At 39.0% G+C, this 23,780-nt stretch overlaps 1 protein-coding gene and 1 non-coding gene across 13 annotated transcripts in view; both read left to right on the forward strand.

Moving 5' to 3' along the window:
• Positions 1-348: 348 nt before the first annotated feature.
• The window catches only part of ATP11B (ATPase phospholipid transporting 11B (putative)), a 115,375-nt gene continuing 91,943 nt past the window's right edge, over positions 349-23,780 (forward strand). For 10 of the 12 annotated variants that reach the window (XR_014077176.1, XR_014077180.1, XR_014077179.1 and 7 more), the window contains exon 1: positions 349-656. Coding sequence is in view for 3 of the 12 variants with exons in the window: in XM_081571100.1 (XP_081427226.1) it covers positions 630-656 (27 nt within the window). In the remaining 9 variants the exon portion in view is untranslated. Of the gene's footprint in view, positions 657-768; positions 1,007-23,780 lie in introns of those variants that run through there. The other 2 variants (XM_081571104.1, XM_081571103.1) reach the window with 1 other exon arrangement.
• TRNAE-UUC (transfer RNA glutamic acid (anticodon UUC)) lies at positions 18,478-18,549 on the forward strand. The gene has a single exon. It is a non-coding gene; the product is annotated as a tRNA-Glu (tRNA).

The following is a 23,780-nucleotide window of genomic DNA, read 5'->3' on the forward strand; positions in this document are numbered from 1 at the left end:
TACACTCCTGATGGTACGTGTGCGAGTTGGGCGGCTGAAGGAACCAAAGAAAGTAGAGAGCCAGAAGCAGACCTGCAACAGGAGGAAGAAACAGAGGAGTCGGCCAAAAGCTGCGGCCTCCGTATACAGAACACAGCCGTTCGACTTAATCCAACCGGCTAAATGAAGGGAGGGGGGGCGCAGACGCGGCGATCGAGAGCCCGCCCACCTCCACGCGCACCGCCTTCCCACCCACACTGCTGAGCCCTGGCCCTTGGTCCGCGCAGCCTCTTTCGTCACGTCCGGGGGCGGGCCGTGGCGCGGCGGCCGGCCCAGGTGGGGTCGGGAGCCGGAGCCGGGGCCGGGGGCGGAGTTGTGGCGGTATTGCGGGTGACAACGGTCAATAATGAAGGTGGCTGCGGCGCGGCAGCAGACTCAGCTGCGCCGGGTGGGGGCGGCGCCGGGGCCGCGCTTGTAGGACCTCGGAGCCGGCGCGGGAGATGGAGCCCCAGCGCGGGGAGTGAGGCGGCCGCGGTAAGCGGAACTTCAGCCGGAGGGGCTCTCCCGCTTTCCCCTCTGGCTCGTCAGCCTCCACCTGGAGCCCCTCGGCCCCCGCGTCCTGTGGGACGGGGAAGGCGACGGAAGGGGGCATGTGGCGCTGGGTCCGGCAGCAGCTGGTAGGTACCTCCGCCTCTCACCTCTCGGACGCTCGCTCTCGCGCGGCTTCTCGGGCTCGGGTGGCGGGGAAGGGCCGGCGGTGCAGAGCCGCGAGGCCGGGGCGCGAGCTCCGGGCTAGGCCGCATTGGAGGCGGCTCCCGGAGCCGGCAGAGCCCCGCGCAGCCCCGCACACGTCTCACTGCCGAGCCTGGGGCCCCGAGGCCGGCGGCGGGAGGCTGCCGCTTCCTGGTCGCGCTTCTTGGTTACTCCCTCCTCCTCGCCGCTCCTGGGCGGTTTGCGACCAAAAGTGGATGCGGAGCGGGGTCGGCGTCTCGGCTGAGGAACTCGGGCGGGGGGGAACGGAAAGAGAGTAGGTGTTGGGGAGAGAAAAGAGGCTCGTGTTTCCTACCTTTAACAGTTTGGGACTGGTTTGAGTGAAGGGGACGGAGAGGAACTGTCTCCAGCCCCTTCTCCTCGCTGTTTTCAAGGTTGCGTGGATTATCAAGGAGAAGGGTAACTTGTCTAGTCTAACGCCTCTCGAAGAAATTTTACCGGAGGCCTGAGTGAGAAGGAATATTTTAACACCCCGTCTAGTTGCGAAGCTAAGTGAGATAGTTCTGAAGAACGGTTTTCTTCCTGCCTTGTCCTCACCCCACCCCAGGTGAAACTTTTGAAATGGGAACCTTACTTTTTTTCCGTTCTCGAGGCAGTGTGAACGAGACCGATTTGGAACCAATGGTTAACTTTTCAGTTTTACTGGAATATCTGGAGAAAAAAAGAATTTTAGAAAAGTGTGATTTGAGGCATATAAAAAGCGCCACCTTTCTTCGAATTAATTCACAGAGAAAACTTTCTTGCTTGCTGGCAACTACAGTCACCAAAATACCACGTTAAGGCAACGTTGACAATTAGAAGTGAAATTGCTCCAGACTGAAGAAGTCTACCCTTAGCTCCATGATGTCTGTTCCTGGTTGCTGCTTAATTTCTAAATCGCGTTAGTAATTACATGCTGCTACAATTCGGTGTTCTCATTTACTAATTTAAAAGGCAGTGAAGCAGAAACGGTTTTTGTGAGACTGTAAAGATTTTTGGGGACTAAAAACTGATAACTCCTTTTCCCTACTCGAGAAGAGCGTTTTTATGTTTAAGAAGTATGCTGTTTCAGAGCCAGCCTTCTGTTAATTCATTTGGCAGTGGGCATCATTCTCAAAAAAATACCTTATAAATAAAACTAGAACTACCTGCCACTCCTTCAAGCACATGTTAGCTCTCTATTTTTAGGTAATTGTGAATTCAGATATCCCAGATAAACTTCTTATTAGACAACCAAGCTAATGATGTCATTATAATACCAAATTGTTGTAATAGTTTGGCTTTGTTGCAGTAAGCCACAGCTGGGTAACTTGACTCTAGAAGTTAATTATTTCAGGTCTGACTTCATGCTTTTGATTTGCCCATCTTCGTGTACAGAAATCTTGTTTACCTGATGATGTTTTTGTGTGCTAGTGGTTGTTTCTAATTTTTCCTAGTAGATTAAGACGCCACTTCTCAGTGTTAGATATTTTTTGTTAACCTGGATAAAATCCTGATTGTATTCTCATCTTCAGTATAGGCAATCTGTTCATTTTTTTTTAACAATGGCTTCAGCCAAACACAGCCAACAGGAGGGGCAAAAAGTTGTGTGTGGTTAATTTACAAGAAATGCCTTATGGGGTGATTAACAAGTTGAACAAGTTGCTGTGCATAAAAAATGCTATCTCTGACATTAGTCACTCACTTCACTGGTTTTACTTTTAAGTTATCAGATCTTCCAAGTATGTAATCAGACCTGTGCCTATATAGGACTTTTTTGTTTCTTTGATTAAGTTTGTACAGTCACTTAAATTATATGTGAAAGATCGTGAATACACAGAGTAATAAGTATATTTTACTATCCCAGTCATAAACTGTCTTTCTAGTTACTGCACCAGAAATTATTCAGTTCATAAACTAGTTTAAAGTATACTTCGATTTGCTCAATGAGTTGAGTCCTTCAGCAATAGAGTCACTAGAAGGGCACAGCAACCTGCTCCAGTACTCTTGCTTGGATAATCCAATGAACAGAGGAACCTGGCCGGCTGCAGTCCATAGGGTCGCAAGAGTAGGACACATAACACGGAAAATTCAGATAAATAGGACAGATTTGGAGAGGTTAATAAGCAGATCACAAAAACAGGATTTTTGAAATTAGAAACATACTTTATTTATTATATGAATCCTGATTTCCAGCCTCTTAAATTGTCATGCCAAAAAAAAAGTTTATTGTCATTTTGTTACAGAAACAACTTGTACGTTCTATTAATTCCTTGTTAAATTAAACACAACTTGACTGCTTATCTCCACAAACTATTTTCACTTCTTGACACTGAGAAGAATAGAGGAGGTTGTCAGAAGGTTGATGTTTTTCTTTGGGAAAGTAGACTGAAAAGATTGAACTATCCTTTCCTTTCTCATTCTTCATTTTTGAGCTCACAATCCTAGTTATTTTACACTAAGAAAATTTTCTTATGTCTTTCTGGTACAATGAGTATTATTCTAGCATCACACGTATTAACTCATTACAGATGGCAACACCTCGATTATGATAACAAATGCCATTAACTCGTTGTAGTCTCATATTTAGATTTTTATAGTAGCCATTAACCACATTGGCTATTAAAATTTTAACTAATTAAATTAAAATTCCACGTGGCTATTAGCTACTATATTGGACAGTTCAGAGTAGAACATATTCATTATCACAGAAAATTCTATTGTACAGCACTACGTTAGATTTAAATGAAAGTCTTTGTCAATTCATGTTTTAATTGACATGTAATATTTCTTTACAGTGCAATGTAATGCTATATTTTTAAGGCACTTACTGTGTGCATACATAATAAGCTAAATACTGGGGACACAAATGTTGGTCAGTAAGGGCCTTATTTATCTCTGTATTTCATGTCTCACACAGGACTTAATATAAAAGTAGACACTGGGTACATGTGTTTTGAATAAATGAATAGGTGAGAAGATAAACAATTAATCCATATTATTGCTTCTGTGTTTTGAGATAAAGTGACAAAATTCAAGATTGACCAGTCCAAAGGAAAGCTGGAAAATCACTGTAATTTTAAAAAATACGACTTAATATTGTCATACAGTTTCTTAAATTGTTCTACAAATGTAGTCCCTTCAGGTTTATATCTACAATGACAGAAGGAGGCTAGTAAGATTGTCTTCTGATTCACTGAGAAAAATGGTAAGCTCTTAGCCTAAACTCAGCCTGTTCACATTCACCAAACTTGTTGTTTATTCCTCTGTTCTTCTCTTTACACTTGTCACAAAGAAAGGTATGACAGTCGTCTTTTCCAGACTAACCAGTCCATTTGTGTTCTTTCATCCTGCTCTCCGAATCAATTATCTGTAGTCTGTTTACTCTTACTTTTTCTTTAAGCTGTGAACACATTCATGCCTCCCTCTGCTAATTTACTTTGCCCTGTACCTGTGTCAAAATGTTTTCAGTTTTCTAAAAAATAGGTCTTTCCTTTTTAACTATGCTGTCCGGTACTCTTTGAAATGTGGCTAGCTCAGATTGAAATATGCGTAAGTATAAAATACAAATAGGATTTTAAAAACTGTAAAAAAAAAAAAAAAAAGCAAGTAAAATATCTCAACTTTTTATATTGGTTACATGTTGAATAATATTTTGGATTTATTTGGTAAAGTAAAATACTGCAGTTCATTTTGCCTGTTCCTTTTTACTTTAAAAAAAATTATTACTGGAAATTTAAAAACTACATAAATGTAATGCTGTGTAACATTAAAAGTGAGCTCATTTTTCCTTATAGCACATTATGTAAGTCTAGATATGTTATGCAGTAGACTAGGCTGTAAATATCTTGGAATGGGCTATATTTTATCTTTAGAGCCCTTGCACTCAAGACAGCAGCTGGCCCATTGGAGGTACCCACCCATCAAATGTTGGTTGACTAAATATCAGGTTTCTTTCCACATCAGTTTGGAAGCACCTGTGTTCTTTGCCTTTTTCTGGAGGAATGAATGAGGAGTAGGCCAAGGAAGCAAGGCCTATGGTGGTATTATTTTGGTGTGGCTAAGTAAATTTTAACCTCAAAAAGTTAATGTTTTGGGGCTTCCCTGGTGGTCCAGTGGTTAAGACTGCGTCCTTCCACTGCAGGGGCTGCACTTCAATCCCTGGTCTGGGAAGTTCTGCATGCCGCAAAGTGCAGCCGAAGAAATATTAATGTTTAAGATTCTAAATCTTAGAATATTTGCTTATTTTTTCTCTGTGTTCAGACATATATCCTCAGATACTCAATTTTTCATTTGGTTAAAGAGGTCAAGCATTAGTGAAGTAAAGTGAAAGTCGCTCAGTCGTGTCCTACTCTTTGCAACTCTGTGGGTCCATGGAATATACGGTCCATGAAATTCTCCAGGCCAGAATACTGGCATGGATAGTCTTTCCCTTCTCCAGGGTATCTTCCCAACCCAGGGATTGAACCAGGGTCTCCCACATTGCAGGCCGATTCTTTACCAGCTGAGCTACCAGGGCAACCTGGTCAAGCATTAGTGGAATCCCAATTATCCTAGCTGTACTGAAGTAGGGACTTTGCCCAAATGCTCCAAAGAACCTTGTGATTGCCATTATCATCATTAACTATCCCCTTTATCCCTACATTCTGTTTTCAGCATAGCAGCCAGAGTGATCTTATTAAAACACAGGTTAGGTCATGTAATTCCTGTGTTTAAAACCTTCTGAGAACTTGCCTTCTTGCTCAGAGTAACGGCCAAAGTCTCTGCTACATCTGTATCCAAGTCCCTGCCCAGACCACTTGTGGTCTCCCATCATTCTTCACCCACTTTGCTTTATCCATGTGCACCTTGCTGTTCATCAGAAGTGCCAGACGGACTTCATTCAGTCAAGATTTTTGCCCTGGCTGTCACCTCTGGCTAGAATGTACTTCCCCCCCAGTTAACCTGTTGGCACCTTCATTCCCTTCAAGTCTTTGTTTAGATGTTATCATTGAGGCCTTTTCAGTATTAAATTATAAATCCCCACCCCCATACTTCCCTAGCCCCCTTCCCTGCCTTTTTTTTTTGTTTCTCTTAGCATTTATCACTATTTAACATATTCTGTACTTGTCTTATTTATATCATGAAGGGAAGGATTTTTGCCTATTTTGTTTTAGTTCTCCATATAACAAAAACTGTTTCTCAACCCTGCATCCATACTTTTAGGTAACACTATTTCTTTCTCATTTATTCATTCACTCAAACATTTTCTGAACATGTACTCTGTGATAGCATATTGCCAGGCTCTGGAACTACCAAAATGAAGCAACCCCTGCCCTAGCCATTCTTCTAGGACTAATGGATATTTGAATTTCTGTCAGTTTTTTCCTGTTTAAAAAAAATATTGCAATGGCCATTCTTGCTTGTGTGTTTTTTTTAATTGGCATACCTAGAATTGGAATTGCTGGGCCATGGGCTGTGCACTTTATGACTGTTACTAAATATTGCTAAATTATTTTCCAAAACCATGTTCCCCTTTCCCTACATCTTGGTCAACACTTTGTACTGTCAGACTTGAAAAAACTTACCAATCTGATGAGTGTGAAAGGTGTCTCATTTTGCTTCATTTGCTAGTGAGATTAAGATGTCCTGTATTTTCTTTTTTCAAAAATTTATTTATTTTTGTCTGTTCTGGGTCTTTGTTACTGCGTGGGCTTTTTGTCTAGTTGAGCCAAGCTAGGGGGGCTACTGTTCATTGTAATGTTCAGGCTTCTCACTGCGGTGGCTTCTCTTGTGGAGCACAGGCTCTAGGGTGCAGGCTTCAGAGGTTGCAGCGTGTGGGCTCAGTAATTTCAGCTCCTGGGCTCTAGAGCACAGGCTTAATAGTTATGGCACACGGACTTAGTTGCTCCGCTCCATGTCGGATCTTCCCAGATCAGGGATTGAACCGTGTCTCCTGCACTGGCAGGCAGATTCTTGACCACTGAGCCACCGAGGAAGCCCACTTTATTTCATTCATATGAATAGATTACCCATTTTTCTGTTGAGTGGTTTGTTTTCTCCTTATTAGTTTCCTTTGTAGTCTGGATGCCAATTCTTTGTTGTGTATGTTGTGAATATCTTCCAGCCTGCACTTTGTATTTAACTTAATGATGCCTTTTTTGATATTTTAAATTTATTTGTAGGTAAACTTATTATTAGGTGAATGATTTCTACTTTTTATTACTTGTTTAGGAATTCCTTCCTAGGGTCATAAAGCTATCTTTCTGGCATTTTCTTAGAGCTGTCTAAAAATGTAGTTTTACAACGTTTAGGTCTTGAACATGCCTGGGATTTGTTTTTGTATATGGAATAAAGTAGAGAATTTATTTTCTCCCATATAGAAAGTTATTTGTCCCAATACTGTTTATTGAGTGGGCCATCTTTTCCCCACTAACTTCTGTTGTTTGCCTTCTCTGTCATATACCAGTATTCTCTTTGTGTTGTGTTCTCTTTTTAGGTTCTCTATTTTGTTTCATTCATCTGTTGATCTGGTGGTGCATGAATTATATAATACATTGTCTTAACATAGTGTTTTATGAGAAGTCTTGATATCTGACCAGGCAAAACCCCCAATCCTTCCCCCCCCCTTGCATTTCTTTGGCTCTCTACTCTTCCATATGCTATTATCTGTGTCATCAGTTTGTCTAATTCTGTGGAAAATCTTTAGGATTTTGATTGGCTTTGCATTGAATTTGTGAAGTTCTATTAATATTTTTCCATTTGATCATTTAGAAGCTATAGATTGTATTTTTATCCTTTTATTATCTCTCTCTACCTACAAATAATATAGGGATTTACAAGATTTTGACTTGTGTTCCCTCTTACCTTCCACATTACTATTACTTAATAGTTTAACTTTTTTTTTCTTTTGCCAGCTTTATTGAGAGATAACCACATATAATTTTCTCATTAAAGTGCACAATTCAGTTTTTCAGTATATGCATAGAGTTGTACAGCCCCACCACACTCTGATTTTAGAACATTTTTATACTCCCTAAAACAGATTCCCTATCCACTCTTTCTCCATTCCCCCGCAAGCCACTAGCCCCACTAGCCTCCAGCTGTGATCACTAATCTACTTTCTGTCTCTACAGATTTGCCACCTCTAGACATTTTGTGTAAATGGCATCATACAGTGTGTGGTATTTTGTGATGGTCTTTTCACCTAGCATAATGTGTTCAAGGTTCATCTGTGTTGTAGCATATATCCATACTTCATTTCTTTTTATTGCTAAAATTCCATTGTATAGATATATTAGAGATTGTATTCATTCGTCAATTAATGGACATTTAGTTTGTTTCTGCCTTTTGGCTGTTAGAAGTAATGCTTCCTTTTCCATTCATGTGCAAGTTGTTTGTGGATGTATATTTTCATTTCTCTTGGTTAAATATGTAAGGAGTGGAGTTACTGGGTCATGTGGTAACTCTGTTTTTAACTTTGTGAGGAGTTGCCAAACTTTTCCAAAGTGATTGCACTGTTTTACATTCCTACCAGGCATGTATAATATAAGGGTTCTAATGTCTTTATGTCATTGCCAATACTTGTTTTTGTCTTTGATTCTAGCTGTGGTCATGAATGTAAGTGTAACTCATGGTTTTGATTTATATTTGCCTAATGACTGATGATTTCAAACATCTTTTCATGTCTCTATTAACTGGTTTGTTTGTATTTTGTGAGGCTTTTCTTGATGAAATGCTTATTCAGATCTTTTAACACATTTTTAAGTTTTTCTTTTAGTTATAGTTCAGTTCAGTTCAGTCGCTCAGTCATGTCCGACTCTTTGTGACCCCGTGAATCACAGCACACCAGGCCTCCCTGTCCATCACCAACTCCCAGAGTCCACCCAAACCCATGCCCATCGAGTTGGTGATGCCATACAGCCATCTCATCCTCTGTTGTCCCCTTCTCCTCCTGCCCGCAATCTTTCCCAGCATTAGGGTCTTTTCCAATGAGTCAGCTCTTCGCATGAGGTGGCCAAAGTATTGGAGTGTCAGCTTCAACATCAGTCCTTCCAGTGAACACCCAGGACTGATCTCCTTTAGGATGGACTGGTTGGATTTCCTTGCAATCCAAGGGACTCTCAAGAGTCTTCTCCAACACCACAGTTCGAAAGCATCGATTATAAGAGTTATATGTATATGTTCTGGATATAAGACCCTTACCAGATACATGATTCACAAATACTTTCTTCCATAATGTTTGTGGAAACTCAAAACATTCTCTAGCTTTTTAACTGTTACTCATTTTGATTTACTACAATGATTTTTTTTTAATTCACCATTATTTCTTTTAATTTAAATTTTATTTACTTATTGACTGTGCTGGGTCTTCTAGTTGTGGCGAGCAGGGGCCACTGTCTAGTTGCAGTGCACAGGCTTCTCACTGTGGTGGCTTCTCTTGTTGTGGAGTGCAGACTTCAGTAGCTGTGGTTCCCCGGCTCTGGAGCACAGGCTCAGTAGTTGTGGCACACTGGCTTGCTTAGTTGCTCCGTGGCATGTGGTGGGATCATCCCAGACCAGGGATCCCACCCAAGTCTTCTGCATTGGCAGGTGGATTCTTTACCACTGAGCCACCAGGGAAGCCGACCATTATTTCTTGAATACCACCTCTTCCCTATGTATTTACTTTTATTCTTGCTGACATACATTCTTTAGTTATTTTTAAGCAAGGCTTCATGTGTGGTAAACTTTCTTAGTTTTTATGGCTTAAAATGTCTTTATTCCTAATTATTATTGAATACTAATTTAGGTAGATTCAGAATTCTAGATTAACAGTTACTTTCACACAATATATTGTTATTATTGTTATTTTTGGCCACACTGTGCGGCATGCAGAACTTTCTCAACCAGGGATCAAACCCATCACTCAGCATATTGAAGATACTACTTATTCCTTTGCTTTCAGACATTTATTGGTGGTGTGAAATATGCTTTTAATCTAATAATCATTACTTTGCTGATAATCTCTGTAACATGGTTTCTAAGATTATCTTATTGTCCTCTATTTGGCAGTTCTACTCTGCTGTACTCATATTGTTTCATATGATGTTTGTTTCTCCTGCTCTACTCTTGTGTATGCTTTCAATTTGAAAGCTGTGGTTTCTACGGTTCAGAAAATTTTACAGCTTTTTTTCCCCTTTAAATGTTGCTTCTCCGACTTCAGTTTTCTCATTCTCGAACTCTTTCTTGATCTTTATCTATGCTCTATGGCTCTTACCTTCTTGTTCATATTTCTCATCTGTTTTCTCTCTGTGCTGCTTTCAGTGTGAATTCTCAGTTCTAGTTTGTAGTCACCAATTTTCTCCCGTGTCCATGGGCTAGGCCTCTGACCTCCCGCCTGGCCTGCCTCATTTCTCTCTCCTCACCTCCCCCTTCCCCTCACCTGCCTTCCCACCCCAGGCCTCAGCAGCATCTCCTAGCAGGAAGGGAGGATCCAGGGCCAGGGAGGAAAAGCCATGGGCTGCACTCCAGTCTAGAGTTCATCCTTGTCCTCTGAATTTTTAATTTAAATGACTTCCCCCCGCCCCGAATTTATTATTGGACCTCTTTCATTTCTGTTTGTTCTTGATGCATATTTGTCTGATTCGTCTTGTAATATTTTATTCTTTAAAAAAAAAAGTATTATTCTGTTACCTCTTTGGAGATTTTACACATATTTAAAAGTACACATCTGTTTTTAGCCTCCTTTCAGTTGAACCTGACTCTTGGACCCCAGTACAAAAGGGGATTGAACTTCAGACTGCCTATTTCCAGAGCCAGAGTACCAAAGGCTCAGCCCCTGATTACAGAAAAGATTACCTTATTTTAAGCCTAGCTAAGTCGTCTTAAAGATCTTGTGAAGTAGAAGGAAGAGTTCAAACTGTGTACTTTTCGAAGGTTACTAACTAATTAGTGCTAGAGGCAGGACATAACCCAGAGTTTTTGCCAGGCATATACGAGTGTGTAAGAGAATTAGCAGGAACAGCAGTTTTCCCTGTATATCTCTTTCCCATTCCTGCCGTTTTTAAATCTAACCAAGAGTGAGGCAAGAAGAGAGAATGAGTTGGGGAAAGAAATTTGTAGGTAGCACTGGCACTCTCAGGTCTGAGAGGAGGAGAGAAGTGATCCAGAGTTCCTGTAGTTAGCCAATGTGGCCATTTTCAAGTTGACATAATATTTTAGATACTAGAAGAAGCTAGGCCTTGCTTGTACCCTAATATATGTCTCCTCTTGAATATGTTATCTAATGTCAAATGCAATACATTTTAATTGATTTTGAACATTGTGGCAAGTTTTTTAGAAAGGTTTTTAGTTTTAAATGTCTTTTTTCATCTTAAACCTTAGAAACCACAAAATTTTTTTGATATTTGAGAACCTCGTGATGTTGAACTAGAAACTGGAAATGCCAAAAAGAGATAGTTGTCCTTTTTTATTAGTAACTCTTGTTACATTTGTAATAAAATTATGCCATACTTTGTTTTTATATATTTAAAGTTGTTATTTAACTATTCAGAAGAATGTGTTTGATAATTTTCTGTAGGAAAAAAAGCAAGTCATCTACTGACTTACTGCTATTTTGGTGAAAATTTTGCTTATTTTATTAGATTTTCATTTCACTTTTTGTGCTTATTAAAGGCAACTTTTTTTAAAATGACGTTTTATTCAGGGCAAGGGTCCTGACTTCTTATTTTTGTATTTTCACAATACCAAGCATATTACCTAGCACATAGTCAATGCTCATAGTATTTATAATGAATTTTTTAAATTGAGTTATAGGGTCACTTAACAAATGAATACTAAGTTGCTTGATATTTCAGAATGGTCCAATCAGTCAGTCAGTTCAGTCGCTCAGTTGCGTCCGACTCTCTGCGACCCCATGGACTGCAGCATGCCAGGCCTCGCTGTCTATCACCAATTCCTGTAGCCTACTCAAACTCATGTCCATTGAGTCGGTGATGCCATCCAACCATCTCATCTTCTGTCTCCCCCTTCTTCTCCCTCCTTCAATCTTTCCCAGCATCAGGGTCTTTTCAAGTGAGTCAGTTCTTCACATCAGGTGGCCAAAGTATTGGAGTTTCAGCTTCAGTATCAGTCCTTCCAATGAATATTCAGGACTGATTTCCTTTAGGATAGACTGGTTGGATCTCCTGGCAGTCCAAGGGACTCTCAAGAGTCTTCTCCAACACCACAGTTCAAAAGCATCAATTCTTTGGCGCTTAGCTTTATTCATAGTCCAACTCTCACATCCATATTTGACTACTGGAACCATAAGCTTTAACTAGACAGACCTTTGTTGGCAAAGTAATGTCTCTGCTTTTTAATATGCTGTCTAGGTTGATCCTAACTTTTCTTCCAGGGAGCAAGCGTCTTTTAATTTCATGGCTGCAGTCACCATCCGCAGTGATTTTGGAGCCCCAGAAAATAAAGTCTGTCACTGTTTCACTGTTTCCCCATCTGTTTGCCGTGAAGTGATGGGACCGGATGCCAAGATCTTAGTTTTCTGAATGTTGAGCTTTAAGCCAGCGTTTTCACTCTCCTCTTTCACTTTCATCAAGAGTCTCTTTAGTTCTTCACTTTCTGCCATAAGGGTGGTGTCATCTCCATATCTGAAGTTATTGATATTTCTCCTGGCAATCTTGATTCCAGCTTGTGCTTCATCCAGCCCAGCGTTTCTCATGAGGTTCTCTGCATATAAGTTAAATAAGCAGAGTGACAATATACAGCCTTGACGTACTCCTTTTCCTATTTGGAACCAGTTGTTCCATGTCCAGTTCTAACTGTTGCTTTTTGACCTGAGTACAGATTTTTCAAGAGACACGACAGGTGGTCTGGTATTCTCATCTCTTTCAGAATTTTCCACAGTTTGTTGTGATCCACACAGTCAAAGGCTTTGGTGTAGTCAGTAAATAAGAAGTCGATGGTTTTCTGGAACTCTCTTGCTTTTTTGATGATCCAACGGATGTTGGCAATTTGCTCTCTGGTTCCTCTGCCTTTTCTAAATCCAGTTTGGACATCTGAAAGTTCACAGTTCATGTACTGTTGAAGCCTAGCTTGGAGAATTTTGAGCATCACTTTGCTAGCGTGTGAGATGAGTACAATTGTGCAGTAGTTTGAGCATTCTTTGGCATTGCCTCTCTTTGGGATTGGAATGAAAACTGACATTTTCCAGTCCTGTGGCCACTGCTGAGTTCTCCAAATTTGCTGGCATATTGAGTGCAGCACTCTCACAGCAGCATCTTTAAGGATTTGAAATAGCTCAACTGAAATTCCATCACCTCCACTAGCTTTGTTTGTAGTGATGCTTCCTAAGGCCCACTTGACTTCGCAATCCAGGATGTCTGGCTCTAGGTGAGTGATCACACCATCATGATTATCTGGGTCGTGAAGATCTTTTTTGTATAGTTCTTCTGTGTATTCCTAACACCTCTTCTTAATATTTGCTGCTTCTGTTAGGTCCATACCATTTCTATCCTTTATTGTGCTCATCTTTGCATGAAATTTTCCCTTAGTATCTCTAATTTTCTTGACGAGATCTCTAGTCTTTCCCATTCTGTTTTCCTCTATTTCTTTGCATTGATCACTGAGGAAGGCTTTCTTATCTCTCCTTGCTGTTCTTTGGAACTCTGCATTCAAATGGGTACATCTTTCCTTTTCTCCTTTGCCTTTCGCTTCTCTTCTTTTCACAGCTATTTGTAAGGCCTCCTCAGACAACCATTTTGCCTTTTTGCATTTCTTTTTCTTGGGGATGGTCTTGATCACTGCCTCCTGTACAATGTCACTAATCTCTAGCATAGTTCTTCAGGCACGCTGTCTATCAGATTTAATCCCTTGACTCTACTTGTCACTTTCACTGTAATCGTAAGGGATTTGATTTAGGTGTTACCTGAATGGTCTTGTGGTTTTCCCTACTTTCTTCAATTTAAGTCTGAATTTGGCAATTTGGCAACTGAGTGCAGTGCCTAGCATAGTATCAAGCATTTTTCCCTCAATAGATACTTGGGTGCATATTGGTCTCATAAGATTTTTTGCAGTGAGTGCAATTGAACGTTAAAGCTTGAATTGTATCGTCAGTTCAGTTCTTAATAATCACATTTTACCTAGGAAATTGTTTCTTCACTATTGCATCTCCTGAGGTACAAAAGAAATATAGAATATAGATATCCTTTCTTATCTTACTTCTCCACTATGCTCTTTATTAGTTCAGAAAACTCTAACAAAGATTGAGGGTGAACTTGATTTTTTACTATTGAAAGACAGGGAAGTTGTTCTCTAATTTGGGATTTTTCTATTGAAATTTAAATATTGTAGAGGAACTGGCTTCTAAACTTAGATTTACAGGAGACTTTGTGGATCCAACTCCTATGCAGCATTAAAGGGAGGCAGTGCTTACCTACCAGTGTTTAAGCAACTATTTTTCCAGCATATATTTGCAGAATTAAAAAAAAAAATCACAGATTAGGAATTTATTATGAGACAGTGAAAGTCAAGTCTTAAATAATTAGAGATGCTATTAGTCTTTATATAATGTCTTAGACCATGAGTTGCCTCATGTTTCCTGTAGATAAAGTTTTCAGTGATCTGTGGCAAAATGAGAAATACCAGGTCAGTGTATCATGGACATGTCTGTTTGTTTGTGCGTCTTTGCTCTAACTTACATATGTCCTTGTTTTTGAGGACTGTGCTTTTAACTTCTTAAAAAAATAGCTTTTTATTTTAAAATAGTTTTAGATTTTCAGAAAGTTCACGAAAATAATAGAGAATTCCTATACATTTTTCTCACCCAGTTTCTCTTATTGTTAACATCGTACATTACTGTGCTACATTTGTTACACTAATAAGCCAGTATTAATACATTGCTATTAGTTAAACCCCATACTTTATTGCTAATTTTTATATAAAGCAAAATAATCACCACAGGAAGTCTAGTTAGCATCCATCACCACACAAGAGTTACAGAATTCTTCCTTATGAGAACTTTTAAAATCTACACTCTTAGCAACTTTTGCATGTACAATACAACATTATTAACTATAGTTCCATGCTGTACATTACATCCTGTAACTTATTTTTTAACTAGAAGTTTGTACCTTTTACTTCCTTCACTCATTTTACCCACTCCCCAAGCCCCACCCTGGCAACCACTTGTCTGTTTTCTGTTATTTCTGTATTTATGAGCTTGGGCTTTTTTGTTTTTTGTTTTACATTCCACATATAAGTGAGATCATACAATATTTTGTCTTTTCTAACTGACTTTTTTCACTGAGCCTAATGCCCTTAAAACCCATCTGTACATTTAAAAAGATTTCATTCTTTTTAACAGATGCCATTCTTTTTAGTGTTGTTATTGTTTAGAATTTTATGATTGTCTTTGTAGATTGATACATATTTTAAGATATTAAATTTTGAAGGTACTTTGTAAAGGATATGTTTTCTGCATTAAGGATTCTTGTCTGTGGCCTCAGAGTTGTAAACCCACTGCTTCTGATGTACTGAGGAGGACTCAAAAAGCCATCTTCATTGCTATTGTTGTTTATGATTGTGAGTAGAGAAAGAGGAGGCTTAAATGTTTGAGAAAATCTTAGTAGATACTTGTTCACTCATCTATCTCCGACTTGGACACCACAGTTAGATTTACTAGTTTCACTTGTTATCCAGCCAGTGTTCAATTATAGATATAGGTAGATCAAGAAAATTAATTTAGGGCTCTTGGTTACAGAAACCTTAAATTCTCTCTTAGTGAAATCTGTAATTTTAAAACTTGATCTAAGCTAAAACTATTTCACAGATTTATTTTTATCATAAATGTCTCTGTGATTCTATACACAGAAATCACCAGTTTAGCAAGTATGAGACTATCACAGTTGAATTATGGCCAAATAGGAAGCTTCTAATCCAGAAAATCTATGGTAAAGTCCCAAATGGGTGAAATTGATACATTTTTAATTGTAGTAAATATACTTAACATAAAATTTGCCATTTTATCCATTTTTAAATGTACAGTTCTGTGGCATTAAGTACAGTGACATTGTTATGCAGCCATCGCCACTGTCTGTCTCCTGCGAACTGTTTCATCTTTGCAAACTGAAACTTTGTACCTGTTTAACACTAATGCCCTTTTACTCTTCCCTCCACACCTTTAATAAATGCCTGACAAACTCTTATTCCTTATGTAAGAGGAATCATACAATTTTGTACTTTTGTCACAGGCTTAATTTCACTTAGCATAATGTCTTCAAGGTTCTTCCATGTTATATAACATGTGTCAAAATCTCCTTCCTTTTTAAGGCTGAATGATATCCCATTGTACGTACCACATTTTGTTTATTCATTCTTCTGTCAGTGGGCACTTGGTTGCTTCCACCTTTTGACTATTGTGAATAATGGCTGCCATGAACATGAGTTTACAAAATATCTACTTGAGTTTTTACACAGAAGTAGAATTGTTGTATCATGTGGATATTCTGTGTTCACTTTTCTGAGGAGTTGCCATGTTTTTGCCACAGGGGCTGCTACAGATGTATGTTGGAGTGGGGAATTAGGGTTGGGGAGTAACAAGAGATGAGCTTCCTGTAAGAGATGAACTTCTTATAGTGAAGTATTTACAAATGATTTAAGAATTTTAGAGTGAAGTTCAGTTCACTCAGTTGTGTCTGATTCTTTGCTACCCCATGGACTGCAAGCATGCCAGGCTTCCCTGTCCATCACTAACTCCCAGAGCTTACTCAAACTCATGTCCATTGTGTTGGTGATGCCAAAGATTACTCTAAATTTTGAATCCTGTAGCTGGAAAGCTAGTTCCAACCTACCTCTGCAGTAGGACCAGTTCTTGGAAGCCCAGACTGGTTTGATAGATGGCAGACTACCTTAAATCCTAAAATGAAAATTATGTAATGTGATTTAAAAAGTTTAAATTAAATTATTGTGTTTACATCATAGGCATTTTAAGTTATTTCCTCTCACCTTGCTTTGGGCTGTTAACTGTAAAATTATAATACCTTCATATAGATATATTTTGGGCTTCCCAGGTGGCTCAGTGGTAAAGAATCCAACTGCCAGTGCAGGAGACATAGATTCGATCCCTGAGTTAGAAAGATCCTCTGGAGAATAAAATGGCAACGTACTCCTGTATTCTTGCCCGGGAAATCCCATGAACAGAGAAGCCTGGTAGGCTGCAGTCCATGGGGTCAGAAGAGTTGGATACTGCTGAGCAACTGAGCACAGCACAACATAGATGTTTTTTATTTAAAGTCCATATCCAGGAAACAGTAATTCACTATTAATTTTGTAGATTTGGTAAAGTACATTAAATCATTCTTCCCCAGAAGCATCGTTACATTGGAACATGTAGGCAACAGAAGTCACTTTCTGTCATATGAAGTGTGTGACTGAAATAAAGCTTTTGATCATTTCTTTTAATAACCAGTGCCATTGAAGTTTTGATTCTGAAGCTTCTTTTTATGTTATTTTTCATGGATTGTTTATTTGTTTTGTAGCTTTTTCTTTGTATTTTGGAGGAGATAGATCACATGTAAGAATGATTACATGTACAGATTTGATCACTAAGCTCTAAAAATGTTCTCTTAGTTTTGTTAAGGAAGTGTGACATTTAATTACAGGACTGTAGTTTTAGTTTTTTCTTAGCTCTTATTTGTAATGCTTGTATTTTTGATAAAATCTTTGAGATTTTTAAGAATAGTTCAGAGGTTGGTATATTTGGTATGAAAATATGTTATGATTCATTTCCAAGTACTGCTTTTTGCCAAAGACCAGCTTCTAAAAATTATAAGCTGTGTTCTGGTTTGGTTTTTCTAGACCTCATGAGTTTGCTGTTAGAAAAGAAATCTCTTTCAAATCAGTCCCATGTGTTTTCAGTTTTTTCCTTGAATGCCATCATGGGTTTTTTTTTCCATCTTAAGTATTCATCCACTTAAAAAAAAATACTTGTGGTTTTTATATATGCTCACAAATCCAGACAAAAAAGAGGTTTTTAATTTCATACTTTCTTAGAATATGAGAGTTTTAATTTTTAAATAAAAATTAAATTTGTGTGCTTCCAAAATCCTATACAGTTGACTCTTGAACAACACGGGTTTGGACTGTGCAGGTCCCCTATATAAGGGGATTTTTCAACAGTAAATACTACAGTACTGTAGGGCTGATTCTGAGCATGCAGAGGGCCAATTCTGAAGTTATACTCAGAGTTTTGACTGCATGGAGGGTTTACTCCCCTAACTGCTGAGTTGTTCAAGAGTCAGCTGTACTCTACTTTTCAGCAGGTGCAAAAATCAGGATGGCTAGAATAGCATTACTGTATCTCAGTTCCTTTACTCAGGACAAGATGAAGTCAGAGAAGAAAGGAGCAAGCCATCCAAGGTTCAGGGTGTGAATGGATAGTCTGGGTGGACAACAGAAAGTGTTAATATGCCAGAGGCTTCTGGACCCTGATGTGTGGCCTTAACCTAGTGATTAGGGAGTTCAGATTGTGTAGTACCATAGAATTGCTGATAATGCTTGCTAGAAATAGTATGAAACTATGCTTGCACTTCACACTAACAGTATAGTTATATAATTAATTCTGATAAAAGGTATTTGTTTTGATTTCTGTTAAAGTAGAGGTGTTATTGAAATAAAGATCCTCTGTGTCATTTTTAAAATATGGAATACTGAGGTGGGCAGCTGAGTATAAAAACAAGACCTTAAAGTGGTTCTAGCTTTCTTTATGTCATCAAAATCTGTTGAAAACTATTCTGTCATCAGAAAAATACTTGTTCCCTGATGGTCTAGTGGTTAGGATTCTGCGCTTTCACTGCTGTGACCCAGGTTCAATCCCTGGTCAGGGAACTGAGATCCTGCAGTGCCGCCAGAATAAAAAAAAAATTTAAATACACGTATATGCAAATTTGCATACAATTTCAGAGACACAGACCTGAAGCCCTGCTCTAAGTTACCTTTCTCATTTTTGGACAGTTTTATTTTTATTTAGTTCATGGCTACTTGAATTTGTGGCAGACAAGATGATGTTCACGTATTGAAGTTATAGGTTTAATTTCCATGAGGAACGCTTAGCTATCGTTATACTACAGTTGCAAATATAAAATCTAACTATTTGGTATGTGTAAAAAAATACACCCACATGTATATACATGCCATTGATTATAACAAGCTTGGATAAGGTCATTTGAATTTATCACTGGAAAAACAATTCAGAATGCTTAAGTGGATGTTATAGCATCTTTGGGAATAAGGAAAGACATGCTATCATTATTTTCCTTTTGATATTGTCATCTTATATGATTTCTTGGAATATGGTGATACTGAATTTAAAATTCAGCTTAATTTAAAACTGATTTTTGGAACATTTCAGTTTATCTTCTTGAAGTAATTGTAGAAATCTCAGGAGTTCCAGCATTTGTGTGTGATCACTGGTTCATTCAGTAGAGAGGGATGGAGAATGACGAGCATTTGCTTCCTGTAAAGTGCATGCATTTATATATAGTATATTCATACTATGAAATATGAGGTTGTAGTACTAATATCATAATATATTTTGGGGTAAGGTCTTGGTTTCTTTTTTGTTTAACTTTAGATGTACATAGTAATAATCTTGGGATTTAGCAAAAAGAATTTTGTATCCGTGGTTCTCAGTCTCAGTTGTCTTGACATCTTAAAGATTTATATATTCTTTCAAGCCCTCAGATTTGCTCTCTTTTCTTTTATCTCAGAAGCTTTACACGCGTGCTGTATAACCTAGGGTTTAGGTTAACATGATTACAGAATGGATACAGAGTAAGTGTGTTCCGTGGAGTCTACTGCTTCAGTTACCCGTGTGTGTCTCTTGTTCTGTGTTCCGTATAGACAAACTTCTAGTGGACCCTCTTTGAGAAACACAGTCATAGACTACAGCAGTAGCATTCAGACTGTTTGTTCATCTATTTATTGAGTTGGAGTATATTATGATTTGCTTGCATATTTAATGAATCATATTATCCTTCATGGGTTAACATAGTGCTTAAATTCAGTAGATAGTTGTTGACTGAATAAATGGTATATATCTTTTAAATGATTATGATATTCCAGATAGAGCAGTGAGTTCCAACTCTGATTTTGAAACCTGCCTTTTTCTCCCATGAATTATTACAGGGCACAATTATGAAATGTTTAAAAGAAAATTAATGAGGAAAATAAATATGTGCCACATTTTATCCTTAAACTGATTTTGAAATCAGATACATAATGGCACATTCATATCCAAAAAGTGTGGTCATCACTTCAAATAGCATAACAAATAAAATAAAACTTCATTTTTTAATGGTGCATACAAATACATTTAATTTAATTAAATACATTTAATTGTGTGCTAGCTGTTTCTAAGATCACAAAATAAATTGTTTAAAACCATGAACAACAACCATTGAAACCCAAACATAGCATTGCTAATATTCTAATGTGCTAAACAAAATATCCCTCTAGGTAATATGGGCATCTCCACTATCCTATGTTTGTCTGTACTTAATGGAAATTTTACAGGGATGCCAAGCACGGAAAGACAGCCACACTACTTAGCAGATTACTAGCTTCAGTTCAGTTCAGTCGCTCAGTCGTGTCCAACTCTTTGCGACCCCATGAACCGCAGCACGCCAGGCCTCCCTGTCCATGTCCATTGAGTCGATGATGCCATCCAGCCATCTCATCCTCTGTCGTCCCCTTCTCTTCCTGCCCTCATTCTTTCCCAGCATCAGGGTCTTTTCCAATGAGTCAGCTCTTCACATCAGGTGGCCAAAGTATTGGAGTTTCAGCTTCAACATCAGTCCTTCCAATGAACACCCAGGACTGAGCTTAAGAGCACTTAATTTATAAAAGTGGATCATTTGTAGTTTATGAATACCAAGTTTAATTGATCTCTTAATAACTTCATAGTACTAGTAAATAGCCCTTGACCATCATGAAAAACATGTAAATCTAAGAAAATTTGAATCATTGCTTGTTAGAACCAAAAAAGATCTTGCATTTGGTGATTGCTTTCAACCTGTGAGCACTTCACTGGTGGCTCAGACGGTAAAGACTGCCTGCAATGCTAGGAGACCCGTGTTTGATCCCTGGATTGGGAAGATCCCTGGAGAAGGGAATGGCAACCCACTCCAGTATTCTTGCCTGGAAAATTCCATGGACAGAGGCGCCTGGTGGGCTACAGTCCATGGGGTTCCAAAGAGTCAGACATGACTGAGCGACTTTCACTTCAACCTGTAAAGGGTTTCCCAATCAAAGAAGTCTTGAAGATTTACTTGCCATTCTGCAAAAACGGAAATATAGACCAATGGAACAAGATAGAAAGCCCAGAAATAAACCCATGCATCTATGGGTACCTTATTTTTGACAAAGGAGGCAAGAATATACAATGAGGCAAAGACAGCCTCTTCAATAAGTGGTGCTGGGAAAACTGGACAGCTACATGTAAAAGAATGAAATTAGAACACTTCCTAACACAAAGGAAAATCACAAAGATAAAATCAAAATGGAATAAAGACCTAAGTATAAGACCAGAAACTATAAAACTCTTAGAGGAAAACATAGGCAGAAAATTCGATGACATAAATTAAACCAAGACCCTCTATAACCCACCTCCTAGAGTAATGGAAATAAAAACAAAAGTAAACAAGTGGGACCTGATTAAACTTAAAAGCTTTTGCAGAGCAAAGGAAACTACAAGCAAGGTGAAAAGACAGTCCTCAGAATGGGAGAAAATGATAGCAAATGAAACAACTGACAAAGGATTAATTTCCAAAATATACAAGCAGCTCATACAACTCAATACCAGAAAAACAAACAGCCCAATCAAAAAGTGGGGAAAAGACCTAAACAGACATTTCTCCAAAGAAGACATACAGATGGCTAACAAACACATGAAAAGACGCTCAATATCACTCATTATTAGAGAAATGCAAATCAAAGCTATAATGAGATATCACCTCACACCAGTCACAATGGCCCTCATCAAAAAGTCTACAAACAATAAATGCTGAAGAGGATGTGAAGAAAAGGGAACCATCTTGCACTGTTGATGGGAATGCAAATTGATATAGCTACTATGGAAGGATGGTATGGGATAAAATAAGGGGATAAATTGCTTTACAAGCTACCCAGTTATAAGTGATAATGTTTTTACTATAGCAACTCAAATGGACTAACACAATTCAAAATATATTAGGCTTCAAATTTAGAAATTTGTGTAGCTATTCAAACAGATGTGTTTCATTATACCCTAGTGCTGTGCTAAGTAGCTTCAGTCTTGTCTGACTCTTTGCAACCCCATGGACTGTAGCCCACCAAGCTCCTCTGTCCATGTGATACTCTAGGCAAGAAGACTGGAGTGGGTTGCCATTTCCTTCTCTAGGGGATCTTCCCACCTCAGGGATTGAACCCACGTCTCTTACGTCTCCTGCATTGGCAGGCGGGTTCTTTACCACTAGTGCCATCTGGGAAGGATGGTATGGAGATTCCCTAAAATACTAGGAATAAAACCACCATATGACCCAGCAATCCCACTCGTAGGCATATACCCTGAGGAAACCAAAATTGAAAAAGACACAAGTATCCCATTGTTCAGTTCAGTTCAGTCGCTCAGTCGTGTCCGACTCTTTGCGACCCCATGAATTGCAGCACGCCAGGCCTCCCTGTCCATCACCAACTCCCAGAGTCCACCCAAACCCATGTCCATCGAGTCAGTGATGCCATCCAACCATCTCATCCTCTGTCATCCCCTTCTCCTCCTGCCCCCAGTCCTACCCAGCATCAGGGTCTTTTCCAGTGAGTCAACTCTTCTCATAAGGTGGCCAAAGTATTGGAATTTCAGCTTCAACATCACTCCTTCCAATGAACACCCAGGATTGATCTTTAGGATGGATTGATTGGATCTCCTTGCAGTCCAAGGGGCTCTCAAGAGTCTTCTCCAACACCACAGTTCAAAAGCATCAATTCTGTGACGCTCAGCTTTCTTTACCGTCCAACTCTCACATCCATACATGACCACTGGAAAAACCATAGCCTTGACTAGATGGACTTTTGTTGGCAAAGTAATGTCTCTGCTTTTCAATATGCTATCTAGGTTGGCCATAACCTTCCTTCCAAGGAGTAAGCGTCTTTTAATTTCATGGCTGCAGTCACCATCAGCAGTGATTTTGGAGCCCAAAAAAATAAAGTCTGACACTGTTTCCCCATCTATTGGCCATGAAGTGATGGGACCAGATGCCATGATCTTAGTTTTCTGAATGTTGAGCTTTAAGCCAACTTTTTCACTCTCCTCTTTCACTTTCATCAAGAGGCTCTTTAGTTCTTCTTCACTTTCTGCCATAAGGGTGATGTCATCTGCATATCTGAGGTTATTGATATTTCTCCTGGCAATCTTGATTCCAGAATGCACTGGTAATAGCAAATACCCTCTTCCAACAACACAAGAGAAGACTCTACACGTGGACATCACCAGATAGTCAACACCGAAATCAGATTGATTATATTCTTTGCAGCCAAAGATGGAGAAGCTCTATACAGTCAGTAAAAACAAGACGGGGAGCAGACTGTGGCTCAGATCTTGAACTGCTTATTGCCAAATTCAGACTTAAATTGAAGAAAGTAGGGAAAACCACTAGTCCATTAAGGTATGACCTAGATCAAATCCCTTATGAGTATACAGTAGAAGTGACAAATAGATTTAAGGGACTAGATCTGATAGACAGAGTGCCTGATGAACTATGGACAGAGGTTCGTGACATTGTACAGGAGACAGGGATCAAGACAATCCCCATGGAAAAGAAACGCAAAAAAGCAAAATGGCTGTCTGAGGAGGCCTTACAGATAGCTGGGAAGAGAAGCGAAGCGAAAAGCAAAGGAGAAAAGGAAAGATATTCCCATCTGAATGCAGAGTTCCAAAGAATAGCAAGGAGAGATAAGAAAGCCTTCCTCAGCAATCAATGCAAAGAAATAGAGGAAAACAACAGATTGGGAAAGACTAGAGATCTCTTCAAGAAAATTAGAGATACCAAAGGAACATTTCATGCAAAGATAGGCTCGATAAAGGA

Source organism: Giraffa tippelskirchi, chromosome 2 (genome assembly GCF_054371585.1).
Source record: "Giraffa tippelskirchi isolate mGirTip1 chromosome 2, T2T-mGirTip1v1.2.pri, whole genome shotgun sequence".
NCBI lineage: Eukaryota > Metazoa > Chordata > Mammalia > Artiodactyla > Giraffidae > Giraffa > Giraffa tippelskirchi.